The sequence below is a fragment of the Varanus komodoensis genome, unplaced genomic scaffold, assembly GCF_004798865.1.
Source record: "Varanus komodoensis strain SLA01 unplaced genomic scaffold, ASM479886v1 scaffold30, whole genome shotgun sequence".
NCBI lineage: Eukaryota > Metazoa > Chordata > Lepidosauria > Squamata > Varanidae > Varanus > Varanus komodoensis.
The window spans coordinates 10,590,104-10,612,188 of NW_025335762.1; the positions used below are offsets into that span (position 1 = coordinate 10,590,104).

General features: G+C 48.6%; 1 protein-coding gene across 3 annotated transcripts in view; it reads left to right on the plus strand.

Moving 5' to 3' along the window:
• Positions 1 to 12,549: 12,549 nt before the first annotated feature.
• The window catches only part of FEZ1 (fasciculation and elongation protein zeta 1), a 41,909-nt gene continuing 32,373 nt past the window's right edge, over positions 12,550 to 22,085 (plus strand). For all 3 annotated transcript variants that reach the window (XM_044437353.1, XM_044437354.1, XM_044437355.1), the window contains exons 1-2: positions 12,550 to 12,860; positions 20,176 to 20,278. In XM_044437353.1, the coding sequence (XP_044293288.1) occupies positions 12,550 to 12,860; positions 20,176 to 20,278 (414 nt within the window). The remainder of the gene's footprint in view (positions 12,861 to 20,175; positions 20,279 to 22,085) is intronic.

Consider the following 22,085-nt stretch of genomic DNA (forward strand, 5'->3'; position numbering starts at 1 on the left):
CACCATCTCCCAGAGTCCACCCAAGCCCACACCCACCGCCCCAGTGACCCTACCCAGCCCCCTCATCCTCTGCCGTCCCCTTCTCCGTTTGTCATCTATTGTTCCCAGCATCAGGCTCTTCTCCAGGGAGTCCTTCCTTCTCATTAGGTGGCCAAACTATTTGAGTTTCATCTTCAGTATCTGGCCTTCTAAAGAGCAGTCAGGGTTGCTCTCCTCTAGGACTGACCGGTTTGATCGCCTTGCCATTGAAATGCTGCCCTACAAGAAAGGAAGATACTTACCCCATGGAAAAGGCATTCCCAGGCAGCAGTAGTAATTTGATTCACTGCCGTAAAGGCCAACAGGTAGCTGCTTTTGCTGCATGGCCACAGGAGTCCTGCTTGGTGAGACTGAGGGAGAAGGGCCTTCCCAGAAACCACTTTGAGGGTGTGCCAGGCTGGAAGATGGCGGGCACGGAAGATGGCCTCATTCTGAAAGGTTTTAAAGATTTGTGTTGGGTGCTTAAAGTTTGTTATATTTTTAATTTTTTTATGTTCAATTCTAATTCTTCTAATATTTTAAAAAATATTAGCTTTGAGCACCATTTTTGGTGGAAAGACAGGCTATACATTTAATAAGTAACAATATACCTTCTTCTAGTGTCATAGTGAGAGCCTGGCTTGAACATCAATAGAAGGGAGTATATGGAATCTTTGCCAGGCTTGTGGGGTTACTACTGAATCCCTATATACCAAGAGGAGATGGAGACCAGTAAATAGTTGATAATCCTTGCATTAGTCCATTGGATACCTTGCAACAGCTTTCTCCAATCTTGTGTCCTCCAGCTATTCTGGACTACAACTCCCAGCATTTCTGCTTATTGCCCATTCTGTCTGAAGCTGTGGCTAAAGTGCACTACACTCCAAATTACATAGAGGGCGGCCAGTCTGAGAAAGGTTCAGTACCTACAATTCTTCAAGTAAGGGGGAAATTGGAAGAGGACTTCACATGGAAGTTAAAGAACTTGCTTTAAAAACCAAACTAATGTAGGCCCACTGATACAGCCTCAGTGGTGGTTTGGTTTGCAGGAAGAGTCTCCAAGCTGCACCAGATTGAGACAATTTAGAAGGTCCACAGCAGCTGTATGTGTACCAGAAGCTTTGGAAGCCAATGGTGAAGTGGTGGATATGGGATATTAAACAGTGGGATAGAAATACCCTGCTATAGGATGGGTTGTCTCAATCACAATGAGACAATCTGAAATGTCTTGAATAGTCCACCAGGTTTCCTGCTGTTTGCTTTTCCGTTTCTCAGAGAGGACCCTGGAACAAAGTGTTCTTTCTGCTTGGGCCTTTTGCTTGCTGGCATAGTCTGCATCCACAGATAGAATGTTTTTCTGTGTCATTGACCATGGCTCGGTGGAGATCAGCCATTTCTGTTTGTTTCCATCAAGTCCTTAGAATATATTGCAAAAGTAATATGCTCAAGTGAAATAAAATGAACCATGTGTCATGAAAGGTGGAGAAAGAAAGGAGAACAATGAAATGACTTGAAAAGCCTGAGGCGAATAGAAACACCTTGGTTACTCTGTGAAAAAGAGCGACAGTGTTCACACCATGTGGGCCTCCTTCGGGAGGGAATTCCACCCACGGGGTGCCAATGCCAAGGAGGTGATCTCTCTGGTCACCACCCACCTTGCCACAGATGTTCAGGAAATGTGAAGAGCCTCCAAAAAGACTTCAAGACATGAGTGAATTGGTATATGAGCAGGTAAATATTCCTAATTTTAAAACTTTGTGATCCGGAGAGAGCTAAAAATGATAACTACTTGCATCCAGAATGGAGGATCCAGTAACATCCAGAAGCAGTGTTATTGCAGAAATTAAGCCATGCAAGGCCTGAGTTGGGAAATAAAAAGGCTGAGCGTGAAGACTTCCCAAGGTAGCTTTCCTCAGCTTGGTGCTTTCCGGATGTGTTGTGGGCTGCCCCGGCCAGCATGATCATGGGGATAATGGTGGTTGTACTCCAACATCTCCAGAAGAGTATTCTGCTTTAAATTACTTTATTGGCAGACTTGACTGTAGGGCACTGTTTCAAGTTATTATATTGGCTTAAATAAAAGGTCCATAGTATTGAAGTATGGTGCATGACCTACCAAATCCAAGAGAGACAGCATTAAAAAAAAAAAAAAACACCTTGAAATCGGTGCCTAGTTAACCCCATAGCTACAGGTGTTTTGTCCCGGGGGCAAACGTGATAATGCCTCTGAATGGACACAGCTCCGTCCTTCCAGAAGGGTTCTCTCCAAATCGTTCCTATGGAAGCCTACTTCGGGCCCTGAAGGGCAGCATCCTGCCCCGCTCCACAGCGCGAAGGACGCGCCCCAGGGTCCTGGAGCAGCCCCGTTCGCGGCGGGGGCGTCCACGGGCCGCGCTCGGAGGATCCCTTTGTGCCGAGGCGCCGCCGTTCGTCCGGGGGCCAAGAGGCAGCGCTGCTCGCGCGGCCGCGCTGATCACGCCCTCTCGCCGCCCTCGCCTCGCCGCTGCCGCGGGGGCGCGACGCAGGCGGGCAGGCGGGCGGGCAGCAGCTGGCCGCGGCCGCGGAGCCCCGGCGCCCTTCCCCGAGCGCCCCGGCGGAGCAGCCGCCCGGCGCTGATGCATATTGATGAGGGGGCTGGGCCCGCCCCGCGCTCCGCAGAGAGGGGGAGGCAGCCGAGCGGCGGGGAGCCGCGCCGCGTCCTCTGCCCCGGCAGCCAGCAGGCACAGCACCGCTGGCGCTCGCCTCGCCGGCCGCTCTGGGCTGGCGTCCGCCCGGTCCGCTCGCCTCGCCCCGCCCCGCCTCGCCTCGCCCAGGCCGGTTGGATGGGATGCTGAGCTAGGCGCCGAGTCGCCCCACGCGCAGGTCTGTATCTGTGGATGCTGGGCCGGGCTGGGGCAAAGCGGGGGTGGGGGGGGTACGGGGGTCGCTCTTGCGCAAGGGCTCCGAAGCAGCCTTCCCCTATTGTCTGCTCGGAACGGGCAGCCGATGGCACGATGCGGGCACCCGCACGCCGAGACGGGCTCAGCCGCCCTGCGTTGGGATCCATTGTGCCCGTTGCCACGGGAGCGGGCGGGACACTTACATACGTGTGCATGCACGGGGGTGGCGTGTGCTCGTCCAGCTAGGGAGCACCTGGAACAGGGTGCGTGCTCTGTGCGGGCGTTTGTGTAAGAGAGAAGGTGGTTCGCCTGCTCGGAAGGAGAAATGAGTACATTTCCTCCTTGCCTGGGGGAAAGATACACCGCAGAGCAAGCGTTTCCGCAGCCCTGCACAGGTGGGTAATGGACGCTGCTGTGAAGGACCGTGGGACCCTGAGCGGAGGAGGAGGAGGAGGCGGTGACGGGTGACCGCGCATTTGCACGAGACAAAGAGGCTGCGTCGGGAGAGGGTCTGCTCGCGATGGCCCTCCGGCAAGTTCGGCTTGCGTGACTGCGTGTAGGACGTCCTTTTCTTTCTCTTAATGGGAAGGCTGTGCATACTCAGAGGAGGCCACGGGTATTCGCGGGTTTCTGCAGTGCTTGCGGGAAACGGGCTGCTACAGTTGTTTTGCACGGTCAAGTGAGCTGGCATGCACGCCTGGCGGTGAGTGTGTGCCTGGCGGCGGGTGGGGGGTGGCGTGGGGTGCCGGCATTGCGTGCAAGTGTGTGCGATACGCAGGGACGGGGCAGCTGCACCCGTGAGGCGTTGCTGTTGTGTTCGTGGTCAGGGCTCGGGGCAGTTTGCGTGGGCGCTCCGGGAAGGCACGTTGCGTGTCCGTGCGGATGGATGTGTGCAGCCAGAAAGGAGTGGGGGCTCTTGTGTTTGGTCTTGTCCTCTTGTGTAGTTTTGGTGTCAGGAAAGGGTGCTTCCCATCTCTGCATTCCTCACAAAGCAAGGTCACCTCTCGCACTGAGCTGTCCGGCAATGTTGACTCCCCGGGGAGTCTTGAGATCCTGCAGGCGGCACCCAGCTGGAAGAGGAGGCCAGGGTGGCCGTCAGCCATGGGCCGGGTGGGCAGCTGCTGAGACCCCCTCCTCCCCTTGGCGGGGGCCTGTGATGGGCACCTGGGGTGTCTTGATTTGCTTTTTTCACTCCGGAGCACCACCAGAGGGCAGATAGTGTCTAACTGCCACTGTAATTTCCCACGACACCCTGACATAGTGTCGCTTTGTGGCATTGTGGGGAAATGAGTTGGCGGCCCGCAGTCGCCTAACCCTGCTGCTGCCAGGCCAGCCTGCCAGGGCCCATGATGGAGAGGGTAGTACCATTCGCCCAGAGCCGGAGCTGGCCTTGGCACAGAGGGACCAGGGTGAGTGCAATAGAGGGCAAGGCTTTCCATTGTCCCTCCAGGTTTCCGGGCCTTGAATCCCATGTATCCAGAGCAAGCACACTTACAGAGTGGTAACTGGGAGACCTGGTTCCAGTACAGGGTTTCAGCCCCTAACTGGGAGCCTTGAGGCCTCCTTGTCAGTTCCTGCTGCAACAATGACACGCTCTCAATATCGTTTTCCTTGTTACAGCAAGAGAGAGTGAGAGAGAGAGAAAGAGAGAGAAGAAATGTCTGGCATTTTGGCTGATCCTCCCTTTCCTCTTCCGCTTTTCACAGAAACTGGAACGTTAGCCCGGTGCCCTTGAGCTTCAGCTTCCTCGGTCTCTCTAGAAGTTGCGCTGCTGAGTTGGGGGCTGGGCGATCTCATCCGTAGGCCGAGGGCTGGGCATGCAGGCACATGGCATTCTCCCCAACCGGCATCAGATGTGCTTTGCTACAATATCCATCAACCCCAGCCAGCACAGCAAAGACCTGCTGACCGGGGGTGGTGGGGATTATAGCCCAACACCTGGTTGGGGAAGGCTGGCATATAACATGGCCAGGTGTTCTATTGGACTGCCTTGCCTTGAGAAGCACCCTGTACTTGAAGGAAGGTCTGGTCCAAATCCAATTAAAAGACAAGAAGGGGAAGCAACAGGGCCTCATTAACAGTCAGCACCTGGGCAGCAGACTGAACAATCACACAGATCTCTATCCGCCCAGGCAGGCGGCTTTTCTGTTTGAATTATAGTAACTGTTTCTAAATTTTCATCCCTGAATGCATAAACTATGCAAATTTTATCCTACTCCGTATCCTCTTTGATTATCTTTTTTGATTATGCATTTCCTTGTTTTGGGGATAGGTGGGGGCACCTGACTTGTGCAGTTTGGTTTCTACTACCCTGCAGTTGTCAAGACATATTTTGAAATGTTGCTGAGTTACTGAAGGGCCATCAATTCTTCCAGCCCCTGGCATCAAGCAAAAAATAGAATAAAATAAACCGCCTCCAGGTTTCAAATTGATGAAAGGCAGGCTCTGGCAGGGTACATGCATTCAGCTTTGAGCTAGCTGATCAGAGCTTTTGGCAAAGTGAAATGGGGTGGGGGAGGAGCATCGCCAGGAAAGATCTTTGGTGGTAGCAGTAGGATTGTCAAGACTCTGCCCCGATGGTTGCCTGCAAAATTTTAGAGGGGATGCTACTGCTTTCCGTGAGTTCTTCACTACCTTGTCCTTTGGGTTTGGGGGAGATTAGATGAAAAAACATTGATATATTTTGCCCCAAATGTTGCTTTTCTGCAGTAAAGAAAGCTCTGTGGAGAATTGTACTTACAGTTGTGTGGGTGGGCCTGACTTGCAACCTGCATGGAATGTTTCTATTGCTTGGTTTGGCTAGCTGCCCTGAGAAGACAGCATGGCTTGTAGCTTTCCCTGGGGCAGAGTACAGCTTGGCTTGCTTACCCGAGTCACACAGAGCTCATTTCTGGCTCTTTAGCTATGGCACAATCAACTGTAGGTTGATCCATAGGAGAGCTTGGAACAGGGGCAGTCAATGCAGAGGCCTGCCTTCTGGGGACCAGAAAGAGTCCCTTGGGGCCTGTTGGGCAAGATACCCTTAGCAGCAGTGACCTCTTTGTGTTTTGTCCCTTCCTTGCGGACCCGGCTTCTACCCTGCCTCCTGCTGTTGCCCTCCCTCTCCTGCTCATCCTTCTCACCATTTCTGGCGCTTGTTTGCCAGGAAAGAGCCTGCAAGCAAACAGACAGCCATGTAGGCTGGCCAACTGCATGACTCCAGAGAAGAGGTACATATCACCAAAATGAGGACAAAAGAGGGCATGGTTTTGCATATGCAGAACTAGGGTTGAGATGAGCCCTTCTGGAAAATTTTCCTCCGGAAACCACACATTTCCCCCACTGCACAACTGGCAGCCTTCACCAGCCACCATTCCTGGCGGGCAAGCCTCTTCCCTGCTTGTCGTCGGAAGCTCAGTTCCTGCTCACTGCCCCGTAACGCCTGGGCCGCAAAGCCAAAATAAGGGAATCTGGGAGATTCCTTGAATATCCCTCTGCACCTTTGGAAAGCATAATTAAGTATCAGTACAATGTATTGCTGTAGTGGAAAAGACTATGACCAGTTGACCCATGTGCCCGTCTGCTTTGAGCGGCTGCAAATGTTTCGGCTTTACATCTCCCTGATTTTCATAGCTCTTAATTTTTCTACTGGCCTTGGATCAGGGAGCTCTTCTGAAAGAGGGAACCGTGGACTGGAAGCCTTTCAAATAGAGCGCTGTCCTCTGTAAAGCAGGACATATGGCCACAAGCCGTGACAGTAAGCATTCTGCAGCTGTTGCTTACAGCCCTGGGTGAGAAAAGATGGTGGTGGGCGCTAAAGTTCTTTACACTTTTAGGTAGATCTCTTTGGCGATGCTGCTACTCATCATAAATCTAGAAGCGATGAGGTGTTTAAAAGCAAATGTGAAAAAAACCTCAAGCGAGAAGAATGGAGATAAGTGTCTTTGCCAAAAACAACAGAAGCGAAAGCAAAACGGAGCTGCATGCATGTGTCTTTGGACCTGCTAAAGCGAAGGAGGAGGATGACCGTTTTCCAGAAAGAATTTCTCCTTACCGATTTTCCTTTTGCTTCCACCGTCCGCTGTGTCTGTCACATCACGTTTTGCCAAAGTGAGGCTGAGGCTGTGCGTGGAATGAAGCAGCACAGCGTTTGCCCTGCTGCCTGCCCAGAAATCAAGCCTCCCCTAGGAACTGGAGGTCGTCCTCTTCAGTGTCCCCTGCCAAGGACGCTGTTTTGAGTGGAATTTGAGATGCAGGTTAACGCTTGGCATCCAGGACCGGAAGGATCAGTGGCTCGTGGGGGACGAGAGACGCGGGGCCTCCTTAATTTCCACCTTGCTGATTATGCTGTGTGGAGAGAGCGGGTGTTATCTCCATGTGGCTGCCTTTGTTGTCAGCAGGAGCTGGGTGAAGGTGCTCAGCGCCAGAATCCATGGTAAGAGAAGCCACTGATGCTGCAAGACCAAACATGGACTCAGTGCGCATGATCACCAGAATCCAAAATGGTTTGCTGTGGGCGGTTGTAGCTTTGTGAGTTGTTAACCACACCGACAACCCATTCTCACAGGGTTCAGACAACATGATGAACAGTGGGCATGGCTTGGACATTCAGCATGGCTGTCTGAATGCTCCACAGCCCATGAGGGGCTGCTTGAACTGGCATGGTGAGTGTTGGATCAGTGTGGTGGTTAGGACAGGAAGTGTGCAGGGTATTGAATTATTGCTACGAATACTTTGCATGGTGGGTATATCCTGCCTTGCTGCCTCTTGCAAGCAACCTTGCAACTTACAAAGATCTCCTCCTTTTCAGTTTATCCTCACTACAGCCTCCTTTTGAGGTAGTTAGGCTGAGAGTCTGTGACTGGCCCAAAGCCGCCCAGTGAGTTTCAAGGCTGAGTGGGGGACTTTCTGCCTATAAATAATTTTAGGCCTGTTTTCTTCTAGATAGCACAAGGAAGTTACTAATCTCCCTCCCTCCCTCCTTCCCTCTCCTCTGACTAATAACCTTTGTTTCCAGGCTAGCCAAAGAAATGGGAAGCCTATCTCCATTTCCAGCTTGAAAATACAGGCTATTAGGCTCTCAGTGGATTGGGAAAGAGAAAGGAAAGCCTTCACAAAGGGGAATCGTGGAAGAGGAACAGATCCTCGATCCCACTGGATCCCATTGGATCCCACTGGATCCCATTGCCCATGCTGGTGGTGGGGAAAGGACCTCTTCTCTCCTGGGGCTGCCCAGACGCCGGACTGGATGGTATGAAAGGTATGATCTGGCTCTCCCCTGCCAGCAGGACTTCACAGAACTCCTGGTGACCTATGGCAGTTGGGCAAGTTGTTAGCATATATGCCTTTTTCAGGCTGTATATACTTACCTGGAAGCAAGTCACACTGAACTCCAACTCACCCTCTAAGTAGGCATGTATAACATTGCACCGTGAATCCAACGTTTGGCAAGATCTACAGAACGGAGCCTAGACTGTTCAGTTGTACGCATTAGTTGTGAGCTCTTTCCATCCCAGTGGTGCAAATATGTGCACATTTTTGGTAAATTCTTATTTAAAAATCAATGGAAATTATGTACTTACTCATCCTGAAGCTCAGGCAGGGATCTTTCCCATCTACTTCTACCTGACCCTTTTTAAAATTGGAGGTGCCAAGGATTGACCCCGGGGGCTTCTAAATGCTCATCAGATGCTCTACCATCAAGCTATCATTCACTTTTATGCCCTTAGTGTTCATACATTTAAATACATCCACTAATGGATAGAAAATGTAGACCAACATCCCATCCCTCTCTCTCCTCCAACCCACTGCAAGGCCTGCATAGATGGTACATAATGGTGTCCTCATTTTCATGGATAAAATGTTGGTGAGTTTGCCATTGGCCCCACAGCAATGCCCTAAAGGTGCTCAGAATAGCATGTGGTTCCCTGAGAAACCCCAAGGCCTCATCTGGTAGCTGGCCTGTCAGACCACCTAAGAAGCAAAGTTCACGCACACCACTTTCAGCTCTGTGCATCAGTAACAACACATCACTATTCAGATGAGCCGAGCTTCCTGGAAGGTTGTGAAGTGGCTCACAACAATCTGCAGATCCCAGCAAAGGGAAGCAATGCTTGCTCCTTTGTTTCAGGGTGGTGGTGGCAGCGGTTGTCACAGAAACGGATTGACAATTGAATGATGCCTTGCCTTTGCAATGGCCACCGTGACAATGGAGAAAATTTATCCCAGCAGAAGAGTTTTTGGCTGCCGTCCATCCATCAGCAACAGGGCTGGGTGGAACAACAGGCAAATGAGCATCTTTCTTTCAGACTACATGCGGCAGGCGGGCTACAGAGTGCCGGCTTTGTCCCCTGTGTGGCTGCAGTAATGAGTGCACTTTGTGGACTGCAGCGCTGAAAGGCATCCCTTTGGCCACGGAATTGGTTCGGGCTGGTGGGAAAAGAAATCATAAATGCTACCAATATTAGGTAGTGTGTTTGGAAGCAACTGTGGAGCTGTTGTTGGCAGAAGAGCCTTGATGCAAAACACCACTCAGGGCTTTCCCTTAGTTTTTTGCTTAGCTGAAAAGCCCAGGCTGTAATCATTGCATAAGAGCTGGTCCATTTTTTCCCTGGGGGTTGCTGTTTTGCTGTGGGGGCTACCAGGGCTCCTTGGCTTGTAACCGATCATAATGCAGCTCCCTTTTATCATGTTCTTGTGTTTTTCTTTCCACATGGTAACTGCTGTTTATATCATATTACATATGAATTTTAATATGGACTGCAGCCTTTCCGACATGTAAACTTGCTAGATTAAGTAGTATATACGCATTCTTCATAAATAAGTATCAAGTATTACCAGTGGCAAAGGTCACTGAGCCCTGTCGATGGGACAATGCACCAGTCCACCTAGTCATGAACCAGCCTTGCCCCCTCACACCCTGTTTGATTTATATGATAACAAGGAAAGTCAAGCCCCGTTACCGACCCCTTTTCTATATCAGGCTTGGCAAGCTGGAGCCCTCCAATGTCTGGGACCACCACTCACAGGAGGCCCATCTGGCATCGCTGGTGGCCAAGAATGATGGAGCAGCAATTCAAAATATTTAGATTGCACTCGGGTGTCAGCCCTTGTGTTACATGATCGGGCAGTTCTCAGTTTTGACACAGAGCTGAATTTTCTCTTCTTCTTTGAAGCCTCCTGGACTTGGAAAATTTGCCTCTCTAGAAAATATTTGGTGACCCACTCTTCACATCTCTTTGCCTATGCAACTGCTTAATTTGGAGCTTAATGGTGGATTCAACCAGAACATGACATTCAAAAAGAACTGGGCAGCCATGTGAGTGGGATGGTGTAAATTGGAGTCCTGCACCAGCAGGGGGTTGGACTGGATGGCCTTCATGGCCCCTTCCAAGTCTACTATTCTATGATTCTATGTCCATGTTATTGAAATAAGAGATGAGGCCCCTTCGTCTGCCTCTCCCTCTGTGCTGCTTTCCAGCTTTATCCTGCAGTATGAACTCACCATATTGTTTCATTAAATGCAAACTGAGCTGAAATTTATCAGAGCTATTGCAGAACTCCTAGAAAATATTCAGTGAAATCCTCCCCATCCCCAATGTGGCCACTTGCAAATAGGATGGACCAAGTTCAGGGATCTGCTAGCTCAACCCAAAAGCATGTGCATCATAAGGAGTTTGGTTCTCATTGTTCTTTTCCCAGACTGCCCAGAACTTTGTTGTGGGAAAGTAAGCTGCAGGTGGTGGAGAGGCCCCCTCACTGGTGCTTCCCATTTCCTCCTGTTCCTCTCTTCCTTTCTGATCCACATCGTCTCCCAAATAGATTTCTTACATTCATCCTTTTCCCCAGCAGTTCTGCTGCAGATGAAGCTTGGCTGCCCCTTTCTTTCTGCGTGAATGCATTGCTGCCTGCTGAGATTTCATGAAGGAATCTTGGCCTTTCCAGCCCACTGGCTAGTAAGGGAGGGGGCATATTTTAGTATTCAGCCTAAGAAACTTTGAGAACAATTGGTAAACCCCCTGAAAGATCTTTGTTGTGAGAGGTTAGAGGGTGGGGGAATCCTATAAGCCAGACGAGAAAGAGAAAATTGCTTGGGGTGTTTTCCATGATGTTACAATGGTTCAGACATTAAACGCTATAAAACAAAAGATAGACTGTGATGTAACCACTATGGCTGCTGAGCAAGCAATCCCGGCAGAAACTTCTGTGAATTTCTTCTGCCGCTGGAAAAACTAATTGGAATCACCCCATCCTTCTGCCCCGCAATACCCTGCCCAGAAAGAAGTTGAAGAATTTTGAGAGGACATTTGCAATCAGCTCTAGTCATTTTCTCTCAGCTCACAATGCAACATTTCTTATAGCTTATTAGTGTTTGCACAGCAAAGCAGCTAATAACCAGCCAATTTTGTTGGCATGTTAGGGGAACTTGGAGCCTGTATACCACTGGCGGTGAACCCTGGCACCTGTGCCGCAGCGGGCACTTGAGCCAAGTCGCCCCAGCATCGCCCCAGCAGCCAAGCATCGGATAACAGTGCACATAGGGGCCATGTGCATGCTCGGAAGGGAGTATTGGCCCCAGGCGATGACGTCACGAGCCGCGACTCATTAGACGCGACTCATCTGAGCTTTCGCATGGCCAGTCAGTGCACTCCCAAGGAGATACACACACACACACACACACACACACATGCTTGGACTGACTGAGAGGTGTTTTTTCTAAACTAAAACCTCAGTTTTCAGGTTTTATTGCAGTGTTTGCACTTTGTGATAAATAAGTGGGTTTTGGGTTGCAGTTCGGGCACTCGGTGTCTAAAAGGTTCTCCATCACCGCTATATACATACGGTGCTATCTACATATTTCTCTTTTCACAGCTGTTATTTCTTCTATTGTCCAGACTGTTTGCTTGAACGTTAAGTGTGCGAGTAGGTATTGAAACAGGTGAAATTGTCAGATCTCTTTCCCTGCATCCACTGTTCCCATCAGTGGCTTTCGATAACCTTGTCTGGCTGCAACGAGCTATTCCTTTGCTTTCCATTGCTTGGTGCCTGGACTGTCGGTGCACGTGTCTCTGGCCACTGTCTCCTGCTACTGTATGCATCAACCCAACACCAGGAGGAGAAGCCCTTCTTATTTGTTCATGTTGCAGAGATGCTCCTTTCCGTAAAGGATTCTCCTGGGTGGTCACCTAGGATAACTTATCACTGAAGTTCACACCACAGATGGCACAGAGCCTGTGTTGCATGCGTTGCCATTTTTGGCTGTGGGTGCTGATGATGCTGGATTGGGCTGCAGAGTTCTGTTAAGGACCAGATGTTCAGGAAGCAAACAGTTCCAAGTAGTGATGGAACAGGGACACTGCCTGTGATTCCTCTGGAAAAGTGGGTTCTCGGGAGTTGGAATCCTCTTGAATGTTTCTGGCCTGCATTTTCTATTGATTTCTTGTTGTACACCACCCGGAGGGCTATACCATCCAGTAGCTGAGGAGTGGTGTAGCCCTCCTCCTCATCTACAGACAAGGGGTCAGAATCCGCTGAGGATGATGGTCCAGGGTACTGGTCCATGACACACATTGGACTGCAGGGATGTTTTTGCATGGGTTGCTGTATGTTGTCACCAGTTCATTAATATGCTTTGCATTCCAGACATTATCCCTCTCCTGTTAGCTAAGCCAAGATGGAAGCCCCTCTGGTAAGCCTGGATGAAGAGTTTGAAGATCTGAGGCCATGCTACATAGAAGACAGGGGAGAAAAATCTCATTATTTTTATGGCTCCTCTCCCCACTACTTGGAGGACCCCTCCCTTTCTGAGCTTGAGAACTTCTCTTCTGAGATCATCAGCTTCAAGTCCATGGAAGACTTAGTCAATGAGTTTGATGAGAAACTCAATGTCTGCTTTCGGAATTACAATGCCAAGACAGAGAATTTGGCCCCTGTAAAAAACCATCTCCAGATCCAAGAAGAAGAAGAGAACTTGCAGGATGAAGAGTAAGTACATTAACGTGTAGAAAGTACATCTTCAGCTTCAGTTGTTCTTGTTAGGACTTTTACTCTGCTCTCTGGGCAAGAGATGTTCCCAGAGCAGCTTACCTTTCTGCCACCCTTACATTTGCTGTCCCAAAACCACAGCACAGAAGGAAAAGGGGTTGGAAAAGAGATGGGTGGGGGAAAGCACAGTCAGGCCCTTGTTCTTATAAATGTTCCTTCTGGCAAGGAGGAGGGAAGTCAGCTCCCTGAAGTTGTTCCTTTTCTGGATGAAAGCAGGCTAGTCTTGTCTTTGCCACGATGTTCTTCCTTGGAGGGAGGCGGGAAGGGGCAGAGGGGCTGTCTCCCATTGGCATGTGGTCTGGGAAAGCATCCTCCCTGCAGCTGTCCCATCATCAGCTGATGGATGGCGGAGGCTGGTCCATCCCTTGTCACCACATCCTTCTTGGGGAGGAGGAGGCGTGCCTTGGCTGATGATTGACTGTTGCTCTTCACCTCTGCAGTCCCAAGGGCAATGAACATTCGGGTGGAATCTCTGTATACATGCAGAAGGATGTATTTATTATTGCTTGCTATATTGCCATCCCCCTTTTCCCTCTTGCAAGGAACCCGAGGCAGCTTATAGAGCCTTCCTCCTCCTCCTCTCAATTTCATTTTCACCAGAACTCTGTGATGCAGGTGAAACTGAGAGTCACTGGCTGGCCCAAAGTTGAACATCATGGCCAAGTGAGGACTTGAAGCAGGGTTCAGTTGGCTAGATTGTTGTGGGGTGTGTCTAATTTGCTCTGATGGAGTGGTGGCTTACTGGTTTTTCCTTGCAACATTTAAAAATCCTCTCAGAGCAGCTGCAGCAGGTTTTCTTCTCCTCCATGCTGTGTCCCACCTGTAAGATGAAGGCTATGTAGGGTCTCACTTGTCATGTTTCTGTACTCTCAGTATGCCTCTGGAATTGTTCCGGAGTGCTCTGAGATGTGGGGAGTGTTTGTCTGTCCCTGACAGAAGCTCCAGCCAACCAGCACGTAGAGCACTAACTGTTTGCAGAAGAATCGTCCCTTCCCAGCCCCCCAGAGGCTGACCTGGCCATATGTTCGGGTTCACCACAGAAGCGTTGCAGCTTTGACCCCTCCCTTGTTATATTGCCAAATCATACTCTCGTTCTCCCACTCTGTGACCTGCAAATTGGAGTCAGGAATAAATGGCTCCCCATTCTTCCGTCTGGTATGGTCACTCAAGTGTGCCTGAAGAAGCTGAGAGGAGATTGTCATGGATGATAATCAGACCAGGATAATCTGTTTCATGGAGACTCAGCTGGGTGGCACATGTTTTGCATGCAGAAGATCCCGTGCTCCGTTCCCAGAATCTGCAGTGAAGCACATCAGGCAGCAGGGGATGGGAAAGGCCTCTTTTTGAGAGAGCCTGGAGAACCGGCTGCCAGTCAGAGTAAAGAACACGGGCTTCAGTTCAGGCTGGCAGCTCCAATGGCAGTGGGACAGTGCACAACACCCCTGGGCCCAAACTGAATCTTAAAGGAACTGTCCATGGTCCTGAGCAGAAATTGTTCTGAGAGGATGGTTCGGCACCATGGACAGCTTTTAAAAGTTTGAATAAAACCTGAATAAACACTCAGCCCCACTGAAATTGGAGTCACCAGATTCCACTGTGAGGCTTGCTGAACAGTCTGACCAGATTAAGACAACGTCCTGCATTCCACCACATCTATATTTTGGACTGCAACTCCCATCATCCATTACCACTGTCGTGCTGGCTGGTGCGAACAGGAGTTGTAGTGCAAAACCTCTGGGGAAGGCTGATCTATGTGGTGCCAGGAGACCTGGGCTATTTGTGTCTTTCCAGCATATATGCATGCACAGTGCAATAGCTAGGTGTGAATCATCCATCAACACATCGTTTTCGCAGGAGTTTTCCTAAAGAGAAATGTTTTCTATGTAGGAAGGGCATAATGTAGGACTAGGGATGGGTGAATAAGCAAGCACTGATTTGCCTCATCTCTCCTTTGATTTCTGCAAGAAAATTGCATGGGAAATTGTGACGATTCAATGAGAGCATTGTCCAAAAATCTGATTATATGTCAGAGTTCTACAACTCTTCCCCATCGACTAAAGCATACCATTGCACAACTTTTAAAATGGCATTTTCAAACTGCTTTTTCTCTGAAATGTGTGCAGTTTCAGAATGTGAGCGCATGTCTGACAATTTGTGGACTTTTTCTTGGAGAACATGTTCCCTTGCTCGTGCTCACACTAGAATCTGTGAACAAGACTTGCTCAAATTTTTTGGGAGTGCAAGAGGAATTCTCATAACCACTGAATACAAATAAAGTGTCTTGGAATCTGAGAATCGCCACATGAACAAAGTATTTTTTTCTGTTTTAAATCGTTTCTTGTTACACAAAACAATTTAAAACAGAAAAACATATATGTGCTTTCTCAGTATAACTTAAAGTTCCCACAGCAGAGTCTGCTCCAGCCTTCCCTACCTGGTGCTATCCTGATGTGTTGGACTACAATGCCAATATGCTGCCTGGGGGATGCTGGGAGTTGCTGTCCAGCACATCTGGTGGGCACCACCACTGAGCAGGCTGTTCTACTCCAGCTGTGTCTCATTTTGTTCAGTAGGGCTTCCTCCTACATTTATACCCTTACTGGAGAGTAAGCCTCATTTAACACAAAGGAACTGTCTTTGAAGTAGACGGAAGAGCACGATGCTGCAGATCGCTAGTCTGTTACTTCATGTTGGTAGTTCTGCATCACATCCTATTCGTCTTATTTTTCCATTTTCAAATGGATTTATTTATTTAAGGCTTTTGTATACCATCACAATAGCCACAAGGCGCTCAGGATGGTTTACATAGTAAAAACCATCAAGAAAACATAAAAGCAACACAAACAATTCAATAATAAGACACTGAAACCGGTAAAACATTCACACCACATCAGGAGCACCGGCCGAGTGAATATCATACATTAACAGATTGGGCATGTCTTAAAAGTAATTAAAATATTAAAATTCAGTCATTAAAAGGACAGCCAAAAATTAAAATTGAGTTAAAATTAAACAATCAACAATTAAAATACTTGGAGCATAAGAATGTCTTGGTCTGGTGCCAAAATGTATACAAAAAAGGCTCCTGGTGCACATCTCAGGGGAGCCAGTTCCACAGATGTGGTGCCACAGCGGAGAAGGCCCTACTCTGGATAGCCACCCTCCTAGCTTCCTTTAATGGCAGCTCCCAAGGCAGGATCTCTGACGAAGATCTTAGGTCCAGGTAGGCTGGTATGGATGAAGACCTTCTTTCAGATATTCAGTTCCTAAGCTGCTTAGGGCTTTATACATTATACGAGCACCTTAAAGCAGGCCTGGACTTCAACTGGCAGCCAATTCCACTGATTGAGGACTGGTGTTATATGCTTACTATTACCAGTCCCCGTCAGCGGTCTGGCCACTTCATTGAGCACCAATTGAAGCTTCTGGACCATTTTCTTCTTTCCCACTAGTGCAGAGTTTGTCAGTAGGTGCAAAGCCTCCAATCCTACTTCCTGGGAAAGTGGGGTGGGAGCAAAGCTGCTTCAGTAAGGCAAAGTTTTGTTCTCACAGCAGAAACAGCCCTTGTCTATGAGCGGGGAAGGCAGCTTCAAGGCAATGACCTCTGGTGCTGTTCCAGCAAGCTGAAGGCCACAAAGACTTGGCATGCTTGTAAGAAAGCATTCTTGCTTTTGGGCTCTAGGAAAGATCACTGCACTGCCTGTTGAACCACAATCAGCGCCTCACCATTCTTCCAGCAGAGCCTGTCCAGTACTCATTCTTCCATGTTACTCCCTCCATTCCCTCTTCTTCCTTATCCTCAGTTCTCTGATAACAGCCGGTGGGTTCCTCTTCAAATATTCTGTGGCCTGCCTCTCCAGCATGGGGCGCTGTACTCTATTTCTGTTGAAGCTATGATATCTATTTCTAAATTTGCAAGCCGTATGGGTATGAACAGGCATACGCCACCCTACTGGGGTCGGTGGGCTCATATGGACTTTTTAGAGGGTTCCTTGTATGCACTTGCAAAATGCTGCCACACTGGACATGGCTGGTCCCGACACTCACATTTCTTAGAAGGCAAAGGGGTGAGGCTTAAAGAAAAGAAAAGAAAAGAAAAGAAAAGAAAAGAAAAGAAAAGAAAAGAAAAGAAAAGAAACTTGCCCATGAAACTAAATATGAGAACGGTGATGAGATCTGAGCTCTAAAATGCACACACCTTCTAAAACCCTGATGTAGATGGAACTTTGCTTTGTGGCACGCATGCCGTCTTCTCAGCATGTACTCGTATGTGGGTGGCTGTGCACACACGCAGAGCTATTTTTTTAAAATCTTAGGGTTTTTAAAAACCCGGAGGCACTGCCTTGGAGACAGCAGCATTACAGTAGAAAAACTGCATGCCAGCAGGAACCCCTCTTTGTCCTGGTTTGTGTCCATGGTTTCTGATCGTGTATTTAAAGTGGTTGAATTTTGGCTGCCATTCTTCTCTTTTACCAAACATGACCTGCTATTCATCTTTGCACTGATAATGTGGACATGAGAATTATTATTATTATTATTATTTTATTTCTCTACGGCCCCACAGCTGAAGTTTTCTGGGAGGTTCACAACAATCTATAGAAACAAGACAATAAAAATGCCATAAAACATCACAGAACAATTTGTAGTTGGAGTAGGCCTGGATCTGGGTTCTAGTCCCCAGTCATGCATGATTTGCACCAGTCATGGACTCTCAGCTTAATTTACCTCACAGGGTTGTTGTGAGAATAAAATGGTGGAGAAGGATTCTGTAAGCTTTCCTGGCTGCCTTGCAGGAAAAAGCAGTTTATAAGTATCATAAGGCAATGCATAGCATAATGCAATGTTCAATTTTTTGCAGCCCTAAGGTGGCCGCTTCCAGATGCAACTGTTTCAATATTCCTGCTATTCTTTCACTATGAGATATGCATCTTGGTTGTGGAAACTTGAATGGTGCACAGAGATGGGCTGTAGAGCTGGTGGCAATCTTCTTCAGTGTTGACAGCCCAAATGAACCCAGCATCTCTTTCATGGAGAGAAGCATAATCTCTCTCTCTCTCCTCTCTCTCTCTCCCCCAAACGGACCAGATTTGCCCCATCTTTGTTCTTTTGGCTCTTGAATCTGTGACTACCCTGTTTGGTTCCCTGCAGCTGGTGGAATTATTTGCACTCTGCCCGTGGCTTGATCCCAGAAACTGTTTTCTTGTTTTCCTCAATGGACACATTGTTTGCTGTTCTAGATATATCTCACCTTGTCCATTGGTTGGAACAGAGCAGCGGAATCAGAGTGGATCTTGTCCGAGGATATTTATGCCAGCACTGTGTCATGGAGCTCACAATCCCTCTTGTCTTAAAGGAAAGGGAACTGAATTGTAGATGGGCAAACCTGCCAATGTTGGTTTCCCCTAAAGCCACTTTGAGATAGCATCTCTTTATACTGGGGTATTCAAATATGGTGATTCCATAGAAGTATGTGTGCTAGAATGCAATAGGCAGGGGTCATGGGTCCACACATCCTTCTGAGCTGTAGACAGAGCAACAGGTTTGACATTTCTGTTTTAATGCTGGAGCAAACTTGCTAGCTCCTTCCAGCTGTTGGGCCCATGACATGAACCACTGTGGAGGTTCCCATGGTAGCTTCCTCTATGAGAGCATTGCAATTCAGACTCTCTGCCTACCCCTTGCCATTTCTGGTTTACATTTGCTAGTCTTGTATTTGCTTGGCATAGGTCAAGCTTTAGTTAGGATGGAGGTGAGTGGGGAAGGGACCCAGAGTCCAAAGGAAATGCCCCAGGGGACATTTGAAGAGTCAATAGAACCGGATTCTGAATTTGGGGATCCTAGATGTAAATCTCTGTTCAGCCATTAGGGTTTCTTGGGCAGCTTTGAACAAGGCAGAAGGCTTTCCACTTCAATTCCCTGTATGCTGTTATAGGAACAATAGTGACTCATCTCACAGAGTTGTTATGAAAATGGCTAAAAAATTGTTGCTTTCCATATTCCTCAGGCATATGGGAGCTAAACTGAAAACGTAGGCTGGGAAGAAATGATTTCATATCCGAGAGCAACAGAAATAGTATGAAAATACCTAGTAATGTGCCACAGATGCTTGCATGAAAGCTCACTCACAGCTACAATTACTGGAATCAGTTTGGGAGTTCTGTGGACAAGTGGCAGAACTGTGTTGCATTTAGGGTTCTCTTTGTCAGGTGATTCTCTAGAGCAAAGTGTCAAACTATCCTTCTGGAAGCAGAAGACAATGTTCTGGAAGGGAGGACACCTCTGGACCCAGCACATTGTCTTTTAGGTTGAAAAATATGTTTTCATACCTCTGCGGTTTCTTTCATCAACGCCTCCCGTCCTTGTGCCAGTCACTCTGGAACTTGCTATTCTTTTGCTATTTCTATCATTATTTTCCAGAATTCCTGAGATGGATTTTCTTATCTTCTTGCAGGGTCCTTCCAGTATATATTCTAATATGCGTACTACCCACGTTATTACAACTTTTCCAGCTGGGAGTGGCTGCTGGGCAGGGTGCGGGGTGGTGAAGTGGGGGGCCTTCTGCAGAGAAGAGGCACACTGTTGTTTTGTGTTGTGCTGGTTGTGAACATTTTCCTTTCCTCCTTTCAGTTTTTTAAAAACTGTACTTCGCTCCTCTGCTTCTGTGCGCCGGTGTTCACACAGCACAGTGCACATAAAGGAGTGAAAGGCAGATGTGGTTTTGCATTGCGGGCTTTTGCGGAAGAGAGCCCTCACACCAGGACGGAGTGATCCCCACCCATTTATGCTCAGGTAGCATCATGCAGCATTAAGTATGGCATGGAGCTGCATGAATGACCAGCCTCCCCTGCCCCCCCCCCCCGCCACTTCTCATGCCATTTCCCACACTGTGCCCTGTGAGTAACATTTGCAGGAGTGAAACAGAGCAGTACAAGAACGGAATGGGTTCCAGTGCAGATCTGCTCATGATCAACTGGGAATGAAAACTCTGTTGTCCTCTGGATGGTTTTGGACTGAACTGGGCAATGCCTACCTAGAATTTAAATCAACAATAGTACTGGGTTTAGTTTGGATGATTCCGGTTGACTTGTTGTTGTTTGCAATTGGGTCGCTCAGCTGAAGAGAAGGCTCAGGTTTGCCTTTTCCCATTTCTTCATACTCTCTTTTGAACTCTGCCTACTGAGAAATTTCCCAAGGGAAGCATTGTGCTGTCCAAATGGCTTTCCTCTATTAACATACCTCTTGCTTTTTTTTCCAGGGTTTGGGATGCTCTTACGGACAATTACATCCCATCCATCTCTGAGGACTGGAGGGATCCCAATGTTGTCAAGGTACTAAATGGCAACGTCTCGGACACAGAGGTATTTACCTGCATTTGTCTGCTCTCCCTTCCCTCCTGCTTTCCGGTAATCATAAGATGAAATATTTTACAAGCATGTACGGAAGCACCGTTTTGAAATGCAGCCAATGGGTGGGCGATAATTATTAAGCAGCTCCATTAATGCATGCAAAACAGAAGTGACAACTGGCAGCCATTCCACAAAGCAGAACAAATAGAATGTGAGAATGGAGTTCTTCTCAGATAGTAGAACAGATCTGCTAACCTTTCTTGAATTGAGGTCATCATCCCTGGGTAATGGAGAGGCATGTATAATGAGGGAAAGACTGCTCTGTGTGTGTGTGTTTGTGTGTGTGCGCACGAACACACAGGCAAAGGGAGGCATTGTCCTCTTGGCTGTTGTTTGCGCAGAGAGTGACATTGCTGATGTTTGTGCCGCCTTCCACCCTGACACTTTCGGAACAATGGGCGGCTGGCCTTTCGAACAATGGCGACTGTGATGGCGAAGGAGACGCATCGCAGAGCTCGGCAGGGATCAACCAGGCCCTTGTGTGTCTGCATTGCTCTTTCGCTTGAGCTTTGTTGAAAGAAGAGCAGCAGGACGCATTCAGAGAAGTCTCTCCCGTTTGGCCTTTTCCTCCCCATAAAATCTCTTGAGCTGAAGAGCAGGGGTAGATATGGGGGAGGGGGAAAGGGGTTGCCAGGTATGTATGTCAGAAATAAGATTGCGACAAGGCGGCGGATTAAATGAAGGCAGAGAATTCTGAGATAAGGAACACGTTTTCTTTCTTTTCTGGGATGAAGGCCAGACTATGAGCTGTCTAGCTGACTGGAAATGTCTAGAGAAGGAAAGAAGCAGGCAGGCTAGGCATCAGTGGATGGCTCTGGACAGGGCTTGGCTGCGAAAGAGTAGGGCTCAGGGCAGGAGGACAATTGCAGTACCCAGAAGGCCTTGGGGGATATCTAATGTTGTTGCATTGGAATCTAGGCACCCTTTTCTTGCTATATTGTGGTCATTTGGTAGTCTAATAGGGATGTGGACAGGGTGAATGAAAAGAGAGGGGGCTTGTAAAGAACGAATGGTTTGGGACAAGGAAAAGGAGCAGCGAGTTCCATTCTTCTCACCCTCTTGCTTGGAGGAAGAAGACCATTGAAGGAGTCACTATTGATTAGAGTAGGGTGACCTGCTTGGGGAGAGGGGACCTACTAGGGCATTTTGCCCAAGGGTGCCTCCAGACCCGTGGAGCCACTGGGCCCTCTGATGAGGCTCTGGGGCAGTCTTCCTGAGACAAGCCAGCCTCCTCCCTCGCCTTCCAAGCAGATCAGGGCAGAAAGCTTTCTAACAAAAGGCATTGTTAGGTTAAAGCTGACCAGCTAGGTTAGCTTTGTGATGCAGAAGAGGGGCACTGCACAAGTCAATCACCAGTGACACAAGCAGTTAGCATATTGGTTGCAAGGTGGCCTAATGGCAGGAAGGTGATTCCAAAGTGACTATTTCTCCTTTCTTGCAAAGGAAAAAAGCTGACTCTGCCTTCAAGCTGGGCCATGTTCCCTTGGGCCAATCGCATGTCTTAATTTCTCTGCCCTTTTAATTTGGCATTGGATTGATGATGTTAAGTCCAGCCCCCCAATCTCAGTAGAACTCCCCCCACCCCCGGTTTATCTCCAGCTCCATCAGCCTTGGCGTTTCAGCTGCAGGTTCCAACCCCACCTCTCCTTCCACTTCTGGATCAGCATCTGAGATTATCACCTTTGAAAGATGACTTATGGGAGGAGTGGGCGCACTTTCTACACTTTCTCAACCTGGCACCTTCATGGCCAAGCCAGCA